Source organism: Pleuronectes platessa, chromosome 22 (genome assembly GCF_947347685.1).
Source record: "Pleuronectes platessa chromosome 22, fPlePla1.1, whole genome shotgun sequence".
Taxonomy (NCBI): domain Eukaryota; kingdom Metazoa; phylum Chordata; class Actinopteri; order Pleuronectiformes; family Pleuronectidae; genus Pleuronectes; species Pleuronectes platessa.
In genome coordinates this window covers 7,214,146-7,238,641 of record NC_070647.1, presented here as the reverse complement: position 1 = coordinate 7,238,641, position 24,496 = coordinate 7,214,146, and the positions used below count along the sequence as shown (strand labels likewise).

The following is a 24,496-nucleotide window of genomic DNA, read 5'->3' as shown; positions in this document are numbered from 1 at the left end:
GTTTCCACAAACAATGTTTCAGAGTTCCACGTCAGACCGCCGCTCGCCTTTCAGCCAAAGGATATGAACTCCTCGGTCATTATACTTTGAAGAATAGTCTTTGAGTTGACCTCCTCAGGCATTTAAATGGCCTCCTTCAACATGGAAGAGCATGTTTTTCGAACAGCTGATTACAACACAGAAGCAATACGTCTTGATTTGCAGCTGGCAGGAAACATATGGTCTGTGTTATTGTCTTAGCTACTGGAGAAAAAAACATGCGGGGCGCCAGCTGAGGCCGAGCTATTGCCGCTGCTTACAGAGGAATGCTGCAGCCCAATGGTAATGACTTGACAGACTTATCTGTGGGAGGGAAGGTATTTAAGCCAGACCAAAAACAAACTCCTACTGTACCGTTGACAACGCAAACATTGTGAGAAAGGCCGACAGGGTGACTGAGGAAAACATTAGAAAGCAGAGGTCATCCTGAGACACACAGAGCTGCCCTCAGACCAGATGCAGAGAGAAATAAACTATGAATTTTGAGAGATGCTTTTGTAGGAACTCGCATGCAGGCAAATAAACAGAAACACACAGCTGTTTACCTGACTTTCCCACTCCCGCTCTCCCGAACATGGCCAGCTTCACCTCCGGGCTTTTGGCCATCACGGCAGCTGCGATCAGCAAAGCTCGGCGAGCCAATCAATGAGCTCCGAGGTCAGCCATCCGTACAGGAGTGTCTGAGGAAACAAATAGGACAAGTTTATTCATTTTTTTCAAGAACAGTTTCTGAGTCATACAGGAGTTCCGGCGATAAGGGGTTTCTGTGAAACTAATATACTTTAAAGATGTGATATAGGATCAATACATAGAGACGTAAATGCCATTGCCCAACCTGGCATTTCTGATGCTGGTATCTCTAGTTAGAGGAGGGATATAAATGAACTGCATTCTCTGAACCTGTTTGTTGATATAATCAGTTTTAATGTTTTCTTGTGATGTTGATGGGAAAGGTCACTCAAACAGCATCATGTTTCTAACTTACCATATATGTGGTTGTACACTAATGGAGCAAAAATGTGATTTAGACGAAATAAGGTTGGATAGAAAGTGTAACAGGGACATGTTGTTGGGTAAGAGATGATATCGTTCTGTCTTAGTGAAGCTGGGCATATGCAGTTTTTGTAGTTTGGATAATGATTGACACCAGTACAGTCGTGGCAGAGCATGGCTTCATCTAGAAAAGAGACTTGAGCACAATAACTGCATTGTTTTACTGAAGGTGGAAGACAGCCTCAGCAGAGTGAGGCAAACTTCAGTGACCGACAGTTAAGTAAATAGTCTTCAGGAGTTTAGTCCCACTAGTTTAACTTTTTCAAACAGGAGAAAACGAATTTTCGATGTCCCTTACAAAACATCATATTAGAAAACAAGGAAGGATGGAAGTAATGATTCAATATGAATATTTTCAATATAAATAAGTACAGGTTTTATGTTGGATTTTGAACTAAATTAAATCTGAAAGAAATCTGTTTGGATACATTGTTTATTGTTATGTGGAGCAGAGGAACCTTCCTTTTTGGAATAGATATCTGCTTATTTTGTTTTGATAAGAGCACATGCACTGTGTTAGTCATTTGCACTTTAAGCAGCATATTCCTTATATTCTCACTGCAGATTGAGACAAGCACTGTATCAGTCCTGCTGCAGATTTAATTAGCTGAACGTGACGGCCCTAACACACTTCTGTCCGTCCATCTTCAGGAGATAACGCATACAAAGACCACAATTTAATATGGCCTCAGTTTCAAACAGTGTGCAGCTTGTATAGCACAGAGACAGTGGGATCAGTCTGTTTTTTGGAGTTGTTGACCTAGATTTTTCCCGCAGGTGTGCAACAGATGCGAAAGGTTGATAAATGGAGCAGAAGACGGAGAGGGAGGAGGCGTAGAGCAGAGCTTGCCAAAGCTAAAATTGCTTATTCAAAAAGAAAACAGAACTGCTGCCCGATTAAACAACCAATCACAAGTCTGTTTGGTAAGAAAATAACCCACTGCGCAGTTATTTGTCAAAATAATTTATTTTAAATTTCTGCCCCAAAGACACTCCTGGCTGCTGTTTGAACTGAAATTAACCCGACGATGATGATAATCTCATTGAAATCAGTATCTTGTGACTGCAGAAGAATCCTCGGATACACTCACTGTGACTGATAACAAAAAAAACTACACAAAGCTAAGGCTTGTGTTTACATTAACATTTATGCAGTGGAATTAGTAGTGTAACGGTAAAAGTAGAGGCTCACAGTTTGAACCTGCGCAGTTTGACGCTGAGAAGCTGCAGCTGAAGATAAGTTCTCGTTTTCGGTGTTGTACTGCAGAGCTGCAACTAGAACTCTAGAGTTATATCAAAACTAGCCAATCAGTGAGCTTTTGTTCATTGACACTTGCAGGTGGGCCCCCCTCCCATTCAAACTGATTCTCAGGCCAATCAGAGAAATAAACATCATGCAATGTGTATAATTCACACGTGAACAATAATACAGCAAATTCAGTTTCATTTTATGCAAAGCATTGACTATAAAATCGGTTCAAAGAACAGATCCTGTCACTTTTACAGTTCCAGAAAGAAAGCTGCAACCAGCATCACCACAGGCAAAGCAAATGGCCGTTTCCAAACAATTATATTTAGAATGGGCCCTGCACTAGTTTCCCTAAAAGAAGTTCATGTTGTTTTCTGTTCCCAATGTTCTGTCACTGCGTGAGGTTGTTTTACGTTGACTGAGTCTATTCTCGCAGAAGCAAATTGGTCTTGTAATGGCAGGCTGAAACTCAACAGGATGTTCTTACTGTGTGAATGTTATTCTGAGAGTTCCAGTTCCTGCTGGGTTTATCAGTGTTACTTAAAATACTGTAATGCACCAGCATATACCATGTTAAATCTTTTCTGCAGAAAGTTGTGAAAGCACAAATCACACAGGTACATAAAATGGGCAAAAATGTATTTGATCAATCGCCAATGAAGGACAACAGGAATTGTTACCCTGTGAATTGTAATTTAATGATGAGGCAAAATAAGTGATTCCAGGCAACGGCATTTGTTTCAATCATGAGAACCAATATATAGCCTTCTGAGTTACTTCTGAATTCAGCCATGTTTGTGAAAAAAAATCTGTCAGCTGTTTCTTTTTTTGTGAATTAACCAAAAACATATCTTTACTCCGAACCTTTTGTTCCTCTCTGTTGATTGAAATGAGAAAAAATGGGAGAAAACAGAAACGGATCACAAGTTGAGCACACTGTGTCCAGTTTAATAAAAGCCAAAAAATGTGCATGGGTGTGCGTCAGTGCCAGAAACGTGTTCTCCAGCTTCACACTGGTTAAAGTTATGAAGCGGCAAACTTCCAGCTTTCTTGGACCGGACAAAATGTCCTCAGCTTCCTGAACTCTCAAACTGGCCCTCTCAATGTATAGCCATACAAGTGCAGAGACACACTCTGCGTTTAAGATAACTTTTCCCCTTTTGAACCAACACACACACCCCTATATGGTGTGGCTGTTTGCCACTCTGCGTGGAGTTAGGATCATCCATCTCTGTGTCTCTCACTCATCAGCATCGTGGCAGCCATCAGCGTATTTAAATATTTGTATTGTTTCTTTCATTACTCATGTGGATGCGTTTCCACCGTGCAGACGGCACAATCAAAGCAATGAATCACACGCTGTGAGAGAAGTAACTGCGACAACAAAAATGTTTTGTTTTGTTCTGTCCATCCAATTTAGTTTGAGGTGTTTGGAAACAAGCACGTAATCGCCACGAGGGACGGAGGGTCACGTCCCCTCCTATTATATGACGAAAGTATTAGTCATGAAATGCTTCCAAAAGCTGAAAGTATGTAAATGGGACTCCCTCAATATCCAGTGTTACACTGAATGAAGCAGCCCACATGCACAGATTATGTGGCTCTTTACTGTTACAACTAATTTGATTCATCTGTTTTCCTGTACTTTCATGTACCTGCTGCCTCTCTATTCATTTTACAAACTCACACATTTTCGTGCAAGCAGACACACACACAGACACAAACACACTGCTGCAGTGATCCCTCGCTCTCCTACGCAGCAGCAGGGAAACACCAGTGAGAGACGAGGCCGAGGAACACGCAGCAGTGTCTCCCTGCCGACACGGTCATTCTTCTTTGCATTTTGCCATTTATGGCCTCCACCCACTCCACCCACCAGCCTGACTCACACTCTGTCTCTGTCTCTGTATCTCTCTCTCTCTCTCTCTCTCTCTTTCTCACTAACACATGTTTGTACTTTTAGCTTTGCGAGAAAACTCACTGACATAATGTGTTCCCCAGAGACTAAACCGAACCTTAACCGTCACTTCAAAATGCTTTAAACCTAACCTCAACCTTTTTGAATGGGCTATCAGAAATAAAATGTCTTAATTTTCCAACTTGTCCTTATTCCGGTGGTCACAAATGTTTGCTCAGCTATACTCATTGGGGAATTTGCGTTGGCTTCCATTCATTCCAATCACAGAGCCCACCAGCAATGGATGATGAATTGGCCTCTGGAGGACACGGATGTCCAGGCCAAGACTCCTTTCTTTTATCACACGAGTCAAACTTTTTTCAACACAAGAAAACAAACAGTGATACCTTTTGTAGGTGTTTTAGGTCCAGATGACATTTTTGGCTCATATTAACCGCCATGGGCATATGAAAGTAGATAATTTAAAAGCTGTTTACCTGCGCGCAACCAAAGTCTACTCAAAGTGGATATGGAATCTGTAGCAGAATCTGTTTATAGAGATTATGGTTTATGTAACTTTAACCATGACACATTCATACCTAATCTAAGACAGTTGGCTTAGATTGTGACTAATTAACACATTTTCATCTCATTTGTTTAATCAGTACAAAACCCACAGTGTAGAAACAACACATTGTGGTTTAATGGTTAGTGGTGAGTAGAATGGTGAGTCATTGTGCTGGGCTTAGCTGGTCCCCCTGCTTCCAATCCTGCTAAGCCAACTGGTTTCAGGCTTCATATTTAACAGACAGGAGTACGAATCTTCTTATGAAGATCGTCAAAGTACTGATACTTTGATACTATTTCGATTCCACGTGTTTAAAACCTCCTTTTATACCAAAGCACAACTTTTGTTCCCTCAATCTTCTCAGTAACAGGATGTCATAGTAACGTTGGAAGAACAGGGGCTTTTTTATTTATCTTTGAGAAGGCGAACACAATAAAGGGACACAACGCATCAATAGTGCGTATCTTGTTACAAGTTGCGGCTGACAGTAACATAACGTATCCTTTGTAGTACGAACATTTGTGTGACTTGTTCAATGTGCTGGTTCTTCTCTCACACATCGACAGTCTCACTACACTTCCTGCAACAAGCCTGCTAGACTGCGTCACATACAGAGTAAGTCAGTAAGCTAGGAATAATGTATTTAAAGTATTAAATGTCAATAACACAGGAAAAAATTATTCCATTACTGCTTCTCAAACCGATACTAACTGTGACTTCAACCTGAAACAGTCTTCTGTCGTCAACATTACAGTGAATTGTACTGTATCACAGGGTGGGATCATGAAATGCGTGAGACCAATGGACCCAATGCCCTCTTTTCAGAATCCACACTTTTCTGTAACATCATAATATATATATATATATATATATATTTTTTTTTTATTACCCACAGCCCTCTGGTGCACAGTGGACTCCATCCAAATTATCAAACAATGCACGTGTATTTTCTGCCGCGCCGTGCCCTGCTGTTTTTTTGTGTAATTTTTACCCTGAGAAATGAATCTGGGTGGTGGTGCTGTGGTCGATGGAGATTGCAGACCTCTGAGCTCCAAACCATGGGAGGAGACCCACTGCGCCACAGGCTATAGAAAGACTGCAAACCACAGGGCTGTCATCAAACTACATACAGTGGACTGCATGGTGCACTGCCTCTGAAAGGAAAGAAAGCTCTCCTACTGAAGTGTATTACAATACTAATATTCTCCTGAAATATCAAGACAATATTTAAAAAACTAAGCAAAGAAAGTGTATTTACTGTATATACTACTGGAGCTGGTGAATTCAGCCAGTGGTGACAGGCCCCTGTCAGACAGCCCCCATACTGATTTAAACTTTGGACCAGTTTGTCCCTGTTTGATCATGTTTTATCTCCGTCTCCTCTCTGAGATAACGTTTGTCTTTCTCTAGTTTTGAGAGGAGTAAACGCAATCACACACACACAAAACCTTCAATAACAATGAGTCATTAGAGGTGGAAGACGAAAACCCTTCTTAAAGCCACACAGCCCGACATTCGATGTTGGAATGTTAACATTGAAAGTTCCATAAAATAGAAATTCTCCACCACTGTGACTCATTCTGGTTCATTACACTATTGGCACATTATTTGAATATGTGCATGACAGCTGCTTTAACCTCTTATTATTGAGGATGTTTAATTCTATCAATATAAACACAATCCTCATTTTTGTCGCCGTCCCACCTACAACCTTCTAAAGGACCCCTCAAAGCCCCCCCCCCCAATTCTGCTCTGGCAAGCAGCTGTGTGGGATGTGCTGACTGGCATCAAGTCCCATTGAGATGTGGGTTATTATGCAACACTTAGAGCTGCTCCTGAATGCTGATCACATCCCCGAAACCCAAGGGGGACATCAAGCAGCAGACAAAGATGAAACTGTATATCAACGAAAACTGATGCACAACTGTGATGCTATTACATTTTGGAAAAAAACTTGCTTAATCTCCTGGATCGCATGCGATATCCCAAAAGTCTGTAAATATTTATCCAACTTTTTAAATGTGACACTGCTGCTCCTCTCTCAGCAAACAAATTTAACAGTGGCTGAAGAACATAACGTCAAATCAAGCGAGATAACCGATATCAGGAACACAAAAGACAAACTTAAATTCCAATAAAATAATGATTAATTTTATTTCTTATTCTGCTGGTTATCCATCTGAGGAATCGGATTATTCCTGCCCTAAAGGTTTCACACTGTCAGGGGACGATCAAACCCTGTGGCCTGACCACCGGTTCCCTCTTCTCCACCCCTCATGTGTCGCAGAGGGAAGCACCTCACATGGAAAACACCGGGAGAACCACTCACCAGAGTCCGCTGGATGCAGTAACAGTGTCCCGATGATACAACGCTGATCTGGAGATGGATTTACAAAAATAAAAGTTGTCAGGTCCGCCGATTAGAAAAAAAGAAAAGAAGATGCGTCTGATCTCCCGGATGCAGATGTGGACGCAGCGCACCGCTGGATGGGAGGGGGGGTGTGTGCAGCTGGATGGAAGGACAGAGACCGAGCAGCAGCTCTCACTGGGATGAATGAAGCTCTGAAACGAAGGGTCAGTGAAAATATACGTAGCGGAGCTGCTGGAGATCCCGACACTCTGCTGTCTCTGACCGGACTGCTGCTGCATGCCACTGCATGTCTATACCCAAGGGGACAGCGACCTCTAGCGACTGAGAGTGGAAACAAGATCCCAGCAGGAAGGTCCTGATTCAAACAACCCTCTGTCCTTAAAGGGATAGTTCTCCAAAAATGAAAATGCACTCATTGTCTACCCACCACTTTGCCGATGGAGGGTTGGGGGAAGTGTTTCAGGAGTAAACATCCCTATCCAATACAATTTAAGTAAATGGTGAGCGCTTCTTTAAAAAACATAAAATGCCTCCATGCTGCCTCTGTGTTGTCATCCAAGTGTCTGTAGGCCCCGGCATTCAAATTCCATCTTTAAATCTGGTCCATCTCGAATCACACAACGCCTTAGTCTTTTGTGTAATAGCTGGCTGGATTATAAATCATTGTACACTGTATTTTTCACTAGTATGAGCATAATTGAATATGTGTCGATGTATCGGGCAATATACAAAACCAACTACTGTAGAATCTCATCTATGATGCACTTGCAGCTGAGAAAACACAAGAGATTTATACCAGCACTGTGTCTGAACCCTTGTGCTGCTCCACTGAAATACGCTACTTTTCAGACCCAGAGTTTACAGGTTTCACATCCATGTGGTTTCCCGCCATCCACTACAGAGGTAGAGCATATTTTCCACACACATGTACGCACATATGGCACCAATTCATGAAAAGTCAGCATTTGCTTGTGTTGTCATTTCAGAAAAAGGCGGGCAAACTGGAGATGATGACAGCAGGGTGGTCAGTATGGGGTGTTCAGGTGGAAAATCAGTATCCCTGCATCGTGAAGGCCAAAGAAAACACTTGAAAGACGTCACTTTTTCCTCCATGAAATTCACAGCACACTGGACGCTGAATTTAAGCAATTAAGGTAACTCGTTTATTTAAACTGCACCAACCTGGACAATATTTCTTTACGAGCCACTATACAAATGTGAACATGAATCAAGGTTTGATTATGATTCTTTATAATTGTGTCAATGTATGTTCAATAACCCAGTGTAATGTTGAAGGATTTTCCTGCTGCTTTCAATTGAGTCCAATGAGTACCAATGCTGGTAGAAATACTGATTGAGAACCTTTTCCGCTGCCTTGATATTCATTTATTTTGTCAGCTTGATTTAAATCAGTAACTGATTTTCTTCAGTGTTGGTCTTAAGACGCCACCATCAGTTTTAATCCCCACTGATTCCCCCTGAACCAGAATCAAACTAGCAATATTGAAATGCGTCGTCAGCGTCTTTGCTCAAGGAGGCCCCCTTTAGTTTTTAAAAAGTTTGGTAACATTTTTATTTGGAGCATTCTTCTGAGAGCTGCTGTTGGTTCCTGGCAGACTAAAAATAGGTGCTGAGATAGTTCAAGAAATAGTCTGAGTATAACATACCAAACTTTTTTTACACAAGTTTTACAGATTTAACAAACAATATTAACCAGTGACTTTTAAAGTTATTGTTGCTATTGAGAGCCTTTCTGACATTGACCCTTTTTTTTCAGTCTGTGTGTGAAGCCTTTTTCCCTCTGAAGTGTCATTGGTAGTTTTGTTCCTTGTGTTTAGAGGAACATGGCCTAAGTTTGACTCTTGCACTGCTCAACACATCAGATTTACTGCAGACATTCAAACTTTGACACATTATCGCCACAGTGACCCCTCAAGGAGGACAGACCCTCACCATACACGTCCTCCCTGCAGTCAGCAAAGTATGTACGGGGCGGCCTTGATTCATGCCCGGAGGATCACCTATGTCATCAACTCCATGTCAAAATAGCTGCTCTGTAAAAGTGTCACATTGTTAAACAGGAGCAAATCTGGAACTGAACTTAAGAAAAAGATCGAAACCTAAGTATATAACATGCCTCTTAATGGCTAAATGATAAATAAAAACAATAGAAAAGGAAACTTTAAACCATATCAGGAGAACACGTGGGTCTCCGTGACAAGAACAAACTAATTCTGAAATATTGGCATCATTCAAACAAACTGGAGTGGCTTTGGATTCAAACTCTTTCGGGTTCAACCACAAGAGGGCAGTATACGACTCTTTAAAATATTCTGTATTTAATGTTGCTAACTGTCTATAAGTTGTTGTTTTTTACGATTAAGCGGTAATGCCAGTGATGAAGTAGATGGAACTATGAATGTATACTCACATTGACTCATGCTTATAATTTGATCGTATTGATTATTTGAACGTCAAAGAGGAAAAAACTTTGCAGAGCGGACATGTCATCCAGTCGTTTCTTGTTGACATCTTCTGTGTTTCATTCTGCTCTGGTGTGGTCAGTGGTGGTACCAGCTTATAAAGTGGGCTACAAAGGGGAAGGGGGACGGGGGGGTTCTCGCCTACCGCCCCACGACTTCGTTCCTGTGGGGATATCAGCTGGAGGCTGTCGTAGTCAGTAACCATCCCAGGATCGCACGCGTCATTGGGTATATCAGACTGAAACTCTGTAGATCTGGTTTTAAACACGATTAAAGTGGGATCAATTCACGTGAATCCTATAATCATACAAAGTCATCATGTAATTGAGATAGTTGGTTTTTGTTTTCGATGCGCGCTCCCCTCCCACTTCCCCCACTTCTGCTTTCTGCTGAGGCGCTGCGCTTTTACGCACGGCTCCAGTGACAGTGTGGTGGAGTGTATGGTGCCATGCAGGCCGTCAGTGTTTGAGGGCTTTCCCAGTTAAAGCTGCCATCGCTGCTCTAAGATGATCCTGCTGCCTTGTCTTCTTTTTATTCTCTTGGGAGAAGCGGCTCGGTGTCGGTTGCAGGATGGAAGCTTCACTTTCAATGGAGATGTCCACCACTACGCCGTGGCCACCAACACGGTTTACGTGGCTACAAATGATATGCTGTACCAGCTGAGACACGACCTGACCCTGGTCCAGAGTGTGGCCCAGAGAGGAGTTCTGAAGGGCGGGGCCCAGGTGCAGTTTCACCGGGTTTCTGGGACGGATTTCTCGAACGCAACTTTCAGGATCAACGTGTTGCTGCCATTGGTTGAGAGCGATACTTTGATCAGCTGCGGGATGATCGACAAAGAGTGTGGCCACTGCGAGGTTCTGAAGTTGATGGATATCTCCAGCCTCCAGCACAGTGAGAGCATCCAGGTGGGATCACTGGATCACAGCAGCGCGTCTGTCGCAGTCTTGGTGAAGGTGGAGAAGAACACGTACATTCTGACCGCGTTACGGCAAAGTCCGAAACAGAAGGAGAGTCCCAGATGCACAACTACCTTAGACGCTGTCCAGCTCCAGAACGCGGAGAAGAACCAGGGGGGAGGCATATTTGCTCTCAGTGACGAACAAGGCACGCCATGGATCAAAAAAAGGATTGACAAAGTGGAGTTTGTGGAGTTTGTGGATGGATTTCAGACCAGTTCCACCATGTATCTGCTCTCCAACGTGCGCTCTACCGATAAAAGCAACAGAATCCGTCTGATTTGGCTCGATGGTAAACGCAGCAAGACTCAGACTCTCAAGTCGCTTCGAGGTGCGACTCTCAGGGTCTCTGAAGCCGGAGGTCACAGACTCGTGGCCTCCTCGGTGATCCCGGGGGCGCAGCCGGTGCTGTGGAGCGGAGTGTTCAGTGCGGACGTGGGACGGACCAACACCGAACTGCTCGTGTTTGACATCAGCCCTGATTTCACCGGAAAATCTAATACAGATCCAGACTTCTATAGCAGCGGCAGCGAGACCAGTGCCCCCGAGGTAATGGGTCCATTTATGAAGCTTTTATAGATTCGATAACAAAATAATTAGTTATCAATATATTGGTTATCCAGTAACTGTAAGTAGGCAGCAAGTGGGTTGTATGAGAGTCCAGCTGGTAACTACTGAGTTGATATTATTGAAGAGCAAAATATAAATTAAATAAATGACATGAATTTGATTCATTAAAAAAGTAAAATTTAACACTAAGGCTGGACTTACAGCTTCAGTCATTGGACTTAAAACATGAACATGACTCTCTTTACCTGAGGACTTGGTATTGAGCCTTGAGTAATGACATGTTATTTGAAGTACCTCTCCTTTCGAGCTCTGTTGGCTCCAGATGTGACGATCAATGTGTTTGTGTTTGTCAGCCGAAGACACTGAGGCCGAAAGCCGTGCTCTTCAGGCAGAGCAACATGACCTCTGTGCTGGCAGTGAGGCACAAAACCTGGGTGGTCTTCTTCATCGGGACTGGAGATGGGCAGCTCATAAAGGTGTGTGTCATCTCAATCTATACTACTGATATCTTTCATCTGTTTTTGTTGTTGATACAACAAAAACAGATGAACAAGCGAGCCAATGATCGCTCGATCATTAGCTCGCGTCCTGAACTACACAGTCCACCGCTTCACCACAGCCACTCATGTTTCCATTGTTTTGTCTATACAGTGTTAGCAAAGTGGACTGGATTAAAGCAAAAGCAGCAATAATTAAGAAAGATAGAAGTTTAGGATTCTGTCGAATTGGAATTAAAGGGTAAAAAAACCAAACTACAATAATCTGATTTATATTAATAATAATAATCAAGTGTTAATTCACTCTGATGAACATTACTTTGCACTGTCTTGCTGACGTACACATATACACACTGGCATATCAAATGTGTATTATGCCATAGCTGAAAATAGTCCTTCAAAAATGCCATTTATTGAAGAGCTTACGGAAACTGTACAAAGATGTGATCATCAGCACGAGACTTATAAACTACCGCAGTCAGCAAACAAGCAATGGCCTAGAAAACAGAGTTCTAGTCACTGTTTACTTCACAGTGACATAAAGGCCTCCCTTTAATGCATGATGTATTGTGTTTGTCATCTTGTGCTGAAATTCGTGATCACATGAGCACCAGAGACTTGTTCCCTTATCAATGAACAAGCTGAACAAGATCTGCTGGTGAACATAAAATAGATTTAATGAATTGATTGTTTTATTCTATAACTTTTTTAAATAGTTATTAACATCCAATTTTTTATGAATGTTTAATTTTAATAATGCTTAAATTAATCCACCCAAAAATTAAGGAAAGCGGTTTAAAGACCTTTTTCAGCCTTTTCAACAAATGGAAATATTATAGCATATCAGGTCGTTTGATGGAATGTGCTCATGACATAAAAAAAGTATTTGTTTTTTATCCATTGTTATGACACACAATAGGACTGATCTAAGTTACCTAGTTAGCTGAGCCATCCACCCAAAGTCAAACTGGCCACATGCGCTTACAGCTGGTTATAGCCAACTTTATTGTGTCTGCTCATAAACAGAGGAACATTTACCATTTTCTCTTTTACACAGTAAAAGCATTTTTCTTTCTTTTTGTTCACCGATATTATCTCTACCTTTAAATATTCAACACCACAGCAGCTCAGTTTCTTAGAAACATAACCAGAGCTGTACTCTTGTCATCAGCTCGCTGTGGATAAGGACTATCACACCTCCTGTCCCATGGTGCTCTACCGAGCTGATGATGATCACCAAGTGTTTCCCAAGATTCAGCTGGATCCGGTGGATCGTAACTATGTGTACGTGCCAGTAAGAAACCAGGTGAGTGCATTGTACATGTAAAAACATACATGTGGTGAACTGATAATTCTGATCCAGCTCATCCAGGTTGTATTTTATATTGTTTTAAAGTGTAGCTAAGCGTTGTGTTTTGTTCTAGATGAAGCGGGTTCCTGTATCAAATTGCAGCACGTACAGAGATGTGAAGGAGTGTTGGTCTGCACAGGATCCACACTGTGTCTGGTGTGGCTCCAAAGATAGGTGAGGAAACATCTGCATCTTTAAACAATCTGTTAACAGCTCCGAACAACTGTAAAGTCAGTTCTCAGATCTTTTTCTTTTCCTAGTTGCACGTTTGAAGCCGACTGTGTAGATTCAGACTGGTTGTCCATTCCTGAGGATTATCAAGAGAAAATGGTTTCCCACAGAGTTGCTAAGGAGCAAACTGGCCAGGTAGAGATGAAGGACAGAGTTTGAACTATCATCAGTTGTGTCTGTGGCTTGTTTGTTCTTTAAACCCTCACATCCCGACCTCTCTCAGATCACACTGAACGTCCAGACTCACCTGACCGCAGGTCAGACGGCACGGTCCAACTTCGCCTGTCAGTTTTCTGCGGGTTCCATTGCGCTTCACTGTACCAGTGGCCCTGCTCCGATGTTCCCACAATGCACCTGCATCCTCCCTAATGGCCCACTTCCCGCAGAAGGTTAGTAATCTTTGATAAATATAATCGCATGTGAATGAGATGCACACAATTTCCTAGGTATAGAATAGCTGTGTGCGTGAATGGCAACTACTAACATTCAGTTGGTATTTACTAGCTGCATCTCAGTCTGCGTCTCATAATGGTGAAAATTAAACTAGCAGTGCCAGGATACTGCCACATTACCTCTGTCTTTCTTTGAACTATCTTTCCTTTTTAATGCAACTGTTTTTATCACTGAAAACTATGATGATATGAACTTTCATTGCTGTAATGTTCATTTAATTGGTTTATCTCTGCAGTCTTTGTAAAAATGAGACTTGGGACGACGCAGATATCGGAACGACTGACGCTGACCAACTGCTCTGACATCAGGGGTCCGCCAACCTCTGTCCTGTAAGTCTGGCGCTGCTCTACACAAATCAAAACACATACTGCGAACAGACGTTTCATATCGATCATAGGTGAAAAATATTAAGCGTGCAAGTGCTTAAGAAATGATCAGTTTCTAAGATGGAGTAATAGACCCAATCAGTGGATTAAAAAAAACAGCTCTTGAGAATGAAGTCGCAATTTTAAGGTAAAGTATGTGTCAGAGGCTAATGCCTGTCACATGAGGGAGTACAGAGGATATTCTGTCATGTGGAGAAGGAAAATAGCTGCGTTATATGTAAAGGTTTTGTAGTTTGTCGATCATAAATACACTTTTTATTTTTGTTATTCTTGCAATATTCTGGCTGTTTTTCCTCCTAAAATTCCCAATGCCAATGCGTTTTTTCTCATAAAATGTTTAATTCATTCTTGTGATATTAAACATTATCCTTAAAAAGAAGAATTTCCCTAACCCTATTTCATTACATAGCCGTAATACTTTGTTGTGAGTTTCCATTTAGTTTATATGAAAAGAAAAACTTTGTCTGTAATTTTGGTGTTTTGGGGCCTGTTTAGTAAGGTCTGATTTCTCTTTAGATGTCGGCAGTGTTTCGAGGGCGGATGCAGCTGGAGCAAAAACAAGTGTTCCTGGGCAAATGAAGGAGTCAGAAATGTAATTATGGCCATTTTCAACTATCTACCATATGTTTTTCCAGTCTTCCTATGTATTGTACCACATTGGAGAAATTATTTTATCCTGAAACTGATGTTAAAACCCTGGTGGACGTGCACCTAAGCAAGAAAATATGATTTTGCTTTGATTCAAATTCCAATCTTGTCATTTCTTCCTTTGTCAGGAATACCAAATATTTATAGCTTCATTCTTACAAACTTTGACTATGAACTTTTACCTCATGGGTATTATTATTATTTATTTGTATTTATCTCTGCACATACATAAAACATGTAAATAAGACTGAAAGAAAGTAGTTGGATTGTATCATGCTAGCTGCTTTCTACTGTTATCTTAGCTGTTAATTCCTGCGAATGTCTCCTCTTGCTTCCTCCTGCAGGACAGTGTTTGCAAAAGGATGGTGTCAGGAATAAAGTTTTCTGTGAGTCTGAACCCTCGACTCTCACACACGTGCTTCCCACTGAAGTTCACTTTATTCACATTCAGTCCAATTCAAAACATCAGTAGGCAGTACCGTGTGTGTGTGTGTGTGTGTGTGTGTGTGTGTGTGTGTGTGTGTGTGTGTGTGTGTGTGTGTGTGTGTGTGTGTGTGTGTGTGTGTGTGTGTGTGTGTGTGTGTGTGTGTGTGTGTGTGTGTGTGTGTGTGTGTGTACCGTCAGATGCCAGAGATCTCCTCCATCTATCCTGGCGTCGTGTCTTTCTACGGCAGAAACCACGCGGTGTTATACGGTCGTAACCTCAGTGACGTGACCAGAGTGAGGATGCAGTCGCACACAGAATGCAAGGCACAAGAGTGAGTCAGCTCACGGACAACTAAGATTATGCAAAGAGAGAAGGTGTTAAAGGGAAATAACACCTGTCGTATAACTTGACATATTCTTCAAGTTGACAGTATTGACAGGTGACTTGATACGTGTCAGTGTCCTGTCAATACATATGAATGTGCTTCTCTTTCCTAAATGCAGAAACTGGGTTTGGATGTCAAATATTGTTCTGCTCACAGACGTAACTAAATACTTGGTTTATTATCGTTACAAAAATCGATTACATTTTAAAAGCGATGGTCATTATCAAAAAAGACAAACACTGCAATAGAAAAATGTTGCGCTACTGAATGTGTTGATCCAGTGATGCACAGAATAATTTATGTGTGATGTTTCCCTTTAAAACATTATCACTCTGGCAGACTTTTTGGTGTCTGATAATAAACTGCAAATTAAATCTGTTTAAGGATTCAGCGATAAGATAATTTTTGATTCTTGTGACCTTGGGCGTTGTCCATTTCAGCTTCTTCTTTAAGGTTGCGATATGATATATGATGTATAGCACCTGTAGACTCATGATTCTGATGAAATAACATTTAAGTGAGATTAGATTGATGTTTAATTACGTCTTTATGTTTCTACTCTCTCATCCTGTGCGTACCTGTCAGATCTCCTGTTTGGAACAACACGGGCACGAATCTGACGTTCCACATTCCCAGTGCGGAGAGTAAAGGCGTGGTCAAAGTCTGTGCCCTCCTCCCAGACGGTAGTTGCCACGGCAGCAGCACCATCACCTACCAGTCATCCCCATCCTGCTCGGCCATTGTACCAAACAGCACCTGGCTCAGGTATGTTTGGATTTGTTGGTTCTTTCATGCTGAATTGTACAATGTCACTCAGTAGGACACATACCTCCACCAAGTTCGCCACATTGAAATGAACTAGATCCAGATTTATGGATCCAGACTTAATTCCGCACAGTCTTAAATATCCCTCACCTAAACGTGTCAGATCGGCACCAAAATTAGATAAGTTCTTCCCTGACCAATAATGCCTCCTTTCTACTAACTAACAAACAAACCGCCTTAACAACATGAAATTCTGTCATCGTCTTACCAAGCGACCGGCCGTGTGCAGCCACTTCCTATATCTGTCATTTGGAATTAAAAGCCCTGTATCTTTTCTTATAGTTTTATGGTATATAACCTCCTTGGTGGAGTTAAAAATGTCCAGCTGCAGAAATGTTTGACGTGTGTTTCCCCAAAGCAAAGAACTTACCGCACATCACTAATGGAAATATATCAGTGAAAGAAGATAGGAGGAAGAAAATATTTTTGTTTTGGGGAACTTGTTAAAAAAGAATTTCTCAAAAAAGAACTTCTTTAAAGTCACGTTTAGTGCTACAGCCGTCAAGGACTAAGTAGAGGATGTAAAATATATCAAGACTGTGCCGATCTCTTAAAGAGCTGGAATAACTGATCATCACATAATCAATTCTGAAATGGAAGAGTAAGGATTCTGATCAAACAAGATCATCACTGGGATCAGTATTTGCGGCTCATTTTAATGGGGAGGGGACAACATGCAAAGCGAGCAGAGATAAACACAATAAGTACATAAGGCCAGTAAAAAAGTAAGTAGGCTATTTCTAGATGCACCACCGGTACGCTAAGTAAGTGAGGAACAGCGAGAAGTAGATGGTCGACCGATGGGGAAAGATTGCTACTTCCCCAAAGCAACATCTTTCACCTTAAGACCCCTTCCTCTTTTACTTGCAGCAACTTCCACTTCAGCCTTTGTCTTTGACACTTTGCAAAATTTTATATATTTTTTTGTGGTATGGACTATACAGGACGTGAACATTTTATAACACAGCAGGTGTGCAAAGAAAGTAATGTAACATCATTTAGTCTATTTGGATGTTAGAGCCTTTGTGATGTCATCAAAGTTTGAAGGGGATCTGGCTGCTTCATTTAATGTCAGTATTATGTTGACCGGCTCATTAAACTGTTTTCTAAGGCTTATCTCAATTAGTTCCCTTAACTGCGAGAAACACATTAGAGAGTTGAACCCCCAGCCCCTTTCTCTCTCTCTCTGTCTCTGATTGGCTGCTGCCCTGTCTCCTGGTAGTGGGAAGAGGAAGTTGACAATCATAGGCTCTCATCTGGACTTTGTGGAAGGTGTCACGCAGAGCCACGCCCCGCAGGAAGTCCGACTTCCTCAAAACAGGACCTATCAGGTGGGTCTTTAGACAGGCAGTGTTCCACTTTTACGTCACGCTGAAATACACTACACTGTCACATTATATCACAACATGCCAAATCATCACAAGTAACCTTTAGCAATATGTCTATTATCTTACATTATAATATTAGTATTAGTCACATATATCTATTTAACATCACATACTCTCTCCGCTTTCTGACCTTTTTTGGGACGTTTCCTTCCAGCCCCTTAATGCTCTGGAAATATTTGTGCTTTTGTGAACGTGTCTGCCCAGACAGTCTTCTGCTGCCTTCTTCATGTCTGAAAAACAAACTCTACATAATGTCCAGATCCAATTTTCCAGAGTCCATGACTGAAAACCGCTATACAGAGAGAAGCTCATATGTCAAACCGTGTCACATTATTACATCATGCTATTGAAATTGTTTGAGGATTAACCCCTTGGGATGCATCAACTTGTTTTCAGTACAAGTACATTTTGAGAAGATATGGAAATGGGAGATGGATTGAATGTTTGCTCGTTAATAATTCCATCAGAAGGAGCTTTAAACAGGAATGATTTGTGTTTACAAAATACATACTTGTACATGTAATGTTTATTGTTTGTACTTGTACGAAATGTGGATGGCCATTTGTTTCTGAAGCCTCATTAGAAAAAAATTGTGCCTTTGTTTGTCGGATGTTTTGTGTTGCCAATGCAAAATGCAACCCATGGTGGGTTCCGCTGTTTGCAAGGGACAGGAAATAACACATGAGTAGTTTTGTTATTATTTGTTTATAGCAGCGAGCCAGGGTTGTACTTTAGTAAGACGTTAAAATCCGTTTGAGTCGTGTATATTACTGTGTCATCTACATAAAGATGAACACAACATTCGGAGCATATTGTGGGGAGATCATTGATTCAAGAGCAGTTGAGGACTTGAGCCTTGTTTCACACCTCGTTCTTGTTTTCATGTATCAGTTTTTTTGTAAAACAACACATTGTTTCCTGTTATGAAGATGAGAGTTGAACCATAGTATAGAATTGTAAAACTGTTTGTTTAAAAGAAGGCAGTGATCAACCAGGTCAAAAGCTTTCTTCAAGTTGATGAAGATTGCTCCTGTTAATGAATTATCATTAGTAAGTTTGATAGAAATATGCATCAGTATATCATATTCTATATAACACAGAATGTTCCTTTTAATTCTCTGCAGAATCTCACCTATGAAACAGTTGCAGCTGTAAATGCACAGGGGCCTTTTCCCAGCACTGTGTTTCTGAAAGTAGCCAATGAAACGTTGCCCTGCACCCCAACCATCACCGTCTACCCAGAGCCCAAGTTTATCAGCTTCAAATCCATCATTGTCGGGGACTACTTGCGCATCACCATAGAGGTAAAGAACTGTTCTCATCTTTTTATCACACATTCACAAACACGGAGCCTTATAAAGTTGAGTGTTGGTTTTTGTTTACATCTCAGAAAAAGGCAGACAAACTGGAGATGATGAAGACAGAGTTGTTAGTATGGGGCGTTCTGGGAGAAGAATGTTTTAACTGCACCATGACGACCAAAGAAAGTCACAAGGAGACTGACATGTTTGCCTGTGAAATCCAAAACACACGGGTTGCTGAATTTCAGCATTTAATGGTGAGTCTTAAAGTCGCAGAGCAGGCAAGTATTTTGTGCTACTAAGATTCCAAAGTAGTGAACATGTATTTGTGCATTGTGAAATTTCTTTCAAATATACTGTGATTATTGCTTATTTACAGATAAAGTATGGAGACGAGACAGTAATATTCCAGCGTAAATCATCGTTTCCATTCATTCGGCTGCTGCTTGTTCTGCTGATACCCTGCATTATCATCAGTGAGTACAAAAAGTCAAGCTGAGGGAATTGGACCCATGTCGTTCCAAGCAGAAAACTATTTCCTCTTTTTTTATCTGCGAAATTCAACCACTTGGTTTTGACCCCCAGCGGTGGTGATGCTTTACCGAAGCAAACGGAAGAAGCTTCCCGCTGAGATGAACAGTGTCATGGAAAACCTGGAGCTGGACATCAGGAACGATATCAGACAAGGTCAGTCACAAAGTACAGAATGAGGAAGGTGCGGATCAAGTATCAATGCTTTAATAGAAAGTTCCATCCCAACCTGCTAATCCTCTTCCTCTGCTGTCATATGCAGTCTAGCTTTAAACAAAATCAGACACGCTCCCTCTGGTGCATTTACAGCAATATATTCCTACACATTAGATAAATGAACAAATTGACAAGAGGGTTCCTGTTTGTCTTCAAGTGTTGGATAGCATTCACCCACTTTGGCTCTCCCAGCTCTTTGTATATGAAAGTGACGTGACATCACAATGCTCCACTTTAGCACAATGCATGTCTTAAAGATAGGGGAGTTAAAACCAAGTGCTTCAGACGTGGAGGATGAAAAGAGGAGCTGCAGCAACGGACAGTATGAAGAAGCGACGTGTATTTAATTAGATGAAGATGTCCCTTTCACTGATCATTAGAGCATGTAAACATTTTCAAGTAATTACCCAAATGGTGGTTGGATCGTCTGGCGTTTGAGGTTGACATGCAACAACCCACAGTGACTTCCCCTCAACAGTGATGTGATGGCAGGAAATAAGATCTATGAGCATTTGCTTCTCCTGTCGCTTCCTGTGCACAAAGTCATTGCAGCGAACCACTTTTGAGTGTTTTCTATAGAAATGACTGCACGAGTTTTCTTAATATAAGAGGATAAATCTTTTTATCTTCATTCTAAAGTCTTCGATGACACGTGGCCTCACCAAACATTATTTAGAAAAAAAGCAATGTCATTGTAAAAAGCAACTGTGTTGTAAAATGCCCTTTTCCAGATTAAAGACAAGTTGAACGAGAACGGCGCCCCTACTGAGCTGACGGAGCAACTGCATCATGTCAAAACAGTTTGACGGACGGAAGAGCTGCTCGTGGTGCTGAGCTGCCTGAGCCCCCACAGGAAGGTGGCAGAAGCTGGTAACCGTCATGTGTGTGTTAAGAAGTAATTGTCAGGGTTTCCTGATTTGTCAGTGATACGTATCATGTCAGTAGTTAATTTGTGATGAGCATTTAGTGGTTAAAGGTTCATTGTGTAGGATCTAGTGCCACCTAGCAGTGAGGGTTGAGATTGCTACCAACTGAATGTCCGATGCTATGATCTCTTAAGCAACGAGGATTCAGGTGATTGCATAATGATCCAAAGATGATTAGGAAAAGGATTGTCTATTTAAGTTTAATGGCCATAGATTGCCTTAAATCCTCCACAATGAATCTTCAACTGTTCACTGTTGCGATATGAAGTTAAATACACAAAGTCCAAAGTGTCACCAAAAGTGTTTATTGGTAAATCATAGTCTTTTATCAATATCCTTAATGTAAAGCAGGGTGGACGTGACATCCAGTCGGTATAAACAGTGTGTAATTCAAAGCCTGTTCAACTTTTGTATCAACTCTGTGACTCGAGAGCAAAAGTATAACAACATCATCAAATCCTGAGGTGGATTACCATCACAGTAGCGAGACGTGTAAATGCATCAATAAAATTTCAAAGTATTTGGTAAAAAAACAACAACACACTGTTTGTCTCTTAATTGGAACCCTGGGGTCGTTGTAGTGCAAATGAAAGCAGTGTAGGGGTCAGAGGTCAGGCTGCGGCCGGGTCAGTCTGCACCACAGATCCCAGTTTTTCCAGCCACAGTTGCTGGGTGCTCTCCAGATCCTGGAGCCTGCGACGCAGCAGAGACAAGTCCCTCTGGTTGCGGTCCTGCAGAACACACAGGAAGAGCAAGGTGATGCTCCAACAGCCTCGACTCACACAGCCACACGAAGGTACGGCACCAACACTCTGGAATTCACTGTGTTCTATCTGGTTTTGACTGTGGTCAACAAGCTGGGACACTTGTCACATTTGAACACTATACTGTACTTTATCCTTTCTGTCTCGGAGCAACTTCACACTGCAATAAAAGTAAAAATAAATACTGAACGTTAAATCATCAGGTTTACCTGAGTCCAAATTAATGCTGCTCCATTTCTGCTGCGGGATGTAACCATAGACATGTATATAGAGATGGACAACATGTCTTACCTTTCATAACGTTTCTCCTCATTTTTATAGCATCAAATAACTAATTATAACCAAACTTATCAGAAAAAAATGAGAACTTGAACATCAGGGTTAAAAGAATAAACTTAATATGAGAATGGGTTCGATGATTTAGGCTGATTCAAAGTTGCCAACAACTAATTAATGCAGGTTAAATGAAAAAAGTAGATCACATCTCTATTTCATTTTACTGCCAAATACGATTAATCATATCAACTAATTCTAAAACATTTATAGGTTTAACTCATTTGAATTCTTGCAAAAACCAATATTTGTTTAACCTTTGAGTGTGCATTGCGAAGGAGTGTCGTTGAATAGAAACACAGGAGGAGGTCTGACACTGAAGCAGTCAGATCGGCCTTCAGAGAGCTCAACAGATCAGGTGAATGACAGAGACTCACCTTGTGCCTCTCTGAGGACAAGGGGAAGCTCCAGGCAGCAGGTAATGTGTTCATTATATGAGGAAGTGGAGGAGGATGGAGAGGGACAAATAGGAATTTCATCTTCTCTGACAGTTTAGTGAAGCCACAGAGCTTTTAGGATGCAGGAACAGATGGACTACCTGCATCCAAAAAGTCTTCATATAGCTGTGGGAATAGACTGTATATAAAGGTTTGGACAACATGTCTTCACTTCCAGAAACAGTTCCTGGTGATTTCTGAGTTGCTGATATTTTTGACTGTTGCCATCTAGACAGACAGACTCTGTAAATGTTTGATGATGATCAGCATGAGAAATCATTTTCAAATATGTTTCTGATGAAATTCTTTGTACCACGGTTTTAAAAATTCTTTAAAACACTTCTTTTGACACCCCACCTCCCAAATATATTCCTGTGAGAAGAAGTCTTTAGTTTTTATAATGTTATTTTTACTAAACACGTGACCATGTTGAGTTTTTATTTGTTTGTACATAAAATACAGTCACTTGATCATTTCATGCTCACAACAAGACTAAATTAAAGTTGCTTTCCATGTCCATAATATGCAGATGAGTCAATTACTGAAAGAACATAGACAAGTGATACAGCTGATTATCTGACACACATAATGTGTCACATTGACGCACTCAGTTCCTTTTCCTTCATCTCAAGTCGGTCAGGTTGTATTTCGCCTTTGAACAGAATGAGAGATTTCTGATCAACTCAATTCGATCAAATAGTAGGACAATGCTTAATCATCAGTTTGTCTCTGTTAAGGTTAACACATCATGCTAACACTTACAAAGACTTTAGAAACATCTTTTATTGCTTGACAGAATTATTGATCGCTGCAGTTTACTTCCCTAGCATAAAATGCTAGGGATGTAAACTGGGATTTGGATTATTTTTTCTATTCCCTCTAAAACCACTGAGACTATAAACCACTGATAGCAAGTTGACAAAAAAAGAAGATGCGTCTGACCTTCCCAGATGTAGATGTGGACACAGCGCAGCGCTGGATGGGCGGAGGGGTGTGTGCAGCTGGGTGGAAGGACAGAGACCGAGCAGCAGCTCTCAAACGAAGGGTCAGTGAAAATATACGTAGCGGAGCTGCTGGAGATCCCGACACTCTGCTGCCTCTGACCGGGCTGCTGCTGCATGCCGCTGCATGTCTATACCCAGGGAGACAGTTACCTCTAGCGACTGAGAGTGGAAACAAGCTCCGAGCAGGAAGGTCCTGATTCAAACAACCCTCTGTCCTTAAAGGGATAGTATTCCCCAAAAATAAAAATTCACTCGTTATCTACTCACCACTTTGCCGATGGAGGGTTGGGGGAAGTGTTTCAGGAGTAAACAGCCCAATCCATTACAATTGAAGTAAATGGTGAGCGCTTCTTTAAAAAACATAAAATGCCTCCATGCTGCCTCTGTGTTGTCATCCAATTGTCTGTAAGCCCCGGAATTCAAATTCCAGCTTTTAGTCTGGTCCATCTTGTATCACACAGAACGCCTTAATTTATTGTCTAATAGCTGGCTGGATTATAAATCATTGTACACTGTATTTTTCACTAGTATGAGCATAATTGAATATGTGTCGATGTATGGTGCAATATACAAAACCAACTACTGCAGAATCTCACCTATGATGCACCTGCAGCTGAGAAAACACAAGCGATTTATACCAGCACTGTGTCTGAACCCTTGTGCTGCTCCACTGAAATACGCTACTTTTCAGACCCAGAGTTTACTGGTTTCACATCCATGTGGTTTCCCGCCATCCACCATAGAGGTAGAGCATATTTTCCGGACACATGTACACACATATGACACCAATTCATGAAAGGTCAGCATTTGCTTGTGTTGTCATTTCAGAAAAAGGCGGGCAAACTGGAGATGATGACAGCAGGGTGGTCAGTATGGGGTGTTCAGGTGGAAAATCAGTATCCCTGCATCGTGAAGGCCAAAGAAAACACTTGAAAGACGTCACTTTTTCCTCCATGAAATTCACAGCACACTGGACGCTGAATTTAAGCAATTAAGGTAACTCGTTTATTTAAACTGCACCAACCTGGACAATATTTCTTTACGAGCCACTATACAAATGTGAACATGAATCAAGGTTTGATTATGATTCTTTATAATTGTGTCAATGTATGTTCAATAACCCAGTGTAATGTTGAAGGATTTTCCTGCTGCTTTCAATTGAGTCCAATGAGTACCAATGCTGGTAGAAATACTGATTGAGAAC

The 24,496-nt window shown here is 41.3% G+C and overlaps 2 protein-coding genes across 2 annotated transcripts in view; one reads left to right on the top strand and one right to left on the bottom strand.

The window, feature by feature from the left end:
• Window positions 1-7,448, bottom strand: part of rerg (RAS-like, estrogen-regulated, growth inhibitor) — a 34,263-nt gene extending 26,815 nt beyond the window's left edge. Inside the window, exons 1-2 of the mRNA XM_053414848.1 lie at window positions 7,136-7,448; window positions 585-719 (exon numbers count right to left, since the gene is read on the bottom strand). Coding sequence (XP_053270823.1) covers window positions 585-645 — 61 coding nt within the window. The 5' untranslated portion in view covers window positions 646-719; window positions 7,136-7,448. The remainder of the gene's footprint in view (window positions 1-584; window positions 720-7,135) is intronic.
• A 2,582-nt stretch (window positions 7,449-10,030) lies between these two features.
• LOC128428457 (plexin-C1) lies at window positions 10,031-21,293 on the top strand. The gene is made up of 17 exons (XM_053414633.1): window positions 10,031-11,168; window positions 11,543-11,665; window positions 12,858-12,992; window positions 13,111-13,211; window positions 13,298-13,403; window positions 13,492-13,657; window positions 13,957-14,050; window positions 14,624-14,699; window positions 15,100-15,141; window positions 15,380-15,513; window positions 16,153-16,332; window positions 17,615-17,723; window positions 18,905-19,084; window positions 19,171-19,338; window positions 19,461-19,557; window positions 19,667-19,768; window positions 20,560-21,293. The coding sequence occupies exons 1-17, from the start codon at window positions 10,167-10,169 to the stop codon at window positions 20,562-20,564; spliced, it is 2,820 nt and encodes a 939-aa protein (XP_053270608.1). The 5' UTR covers window positions 10,031-10,166; the 3' UTR covers window positions 20,565-21,293.
• The last annotated feature ends 3,203 nt before the right edge of the window (window positions 21,294-24,496 follow it).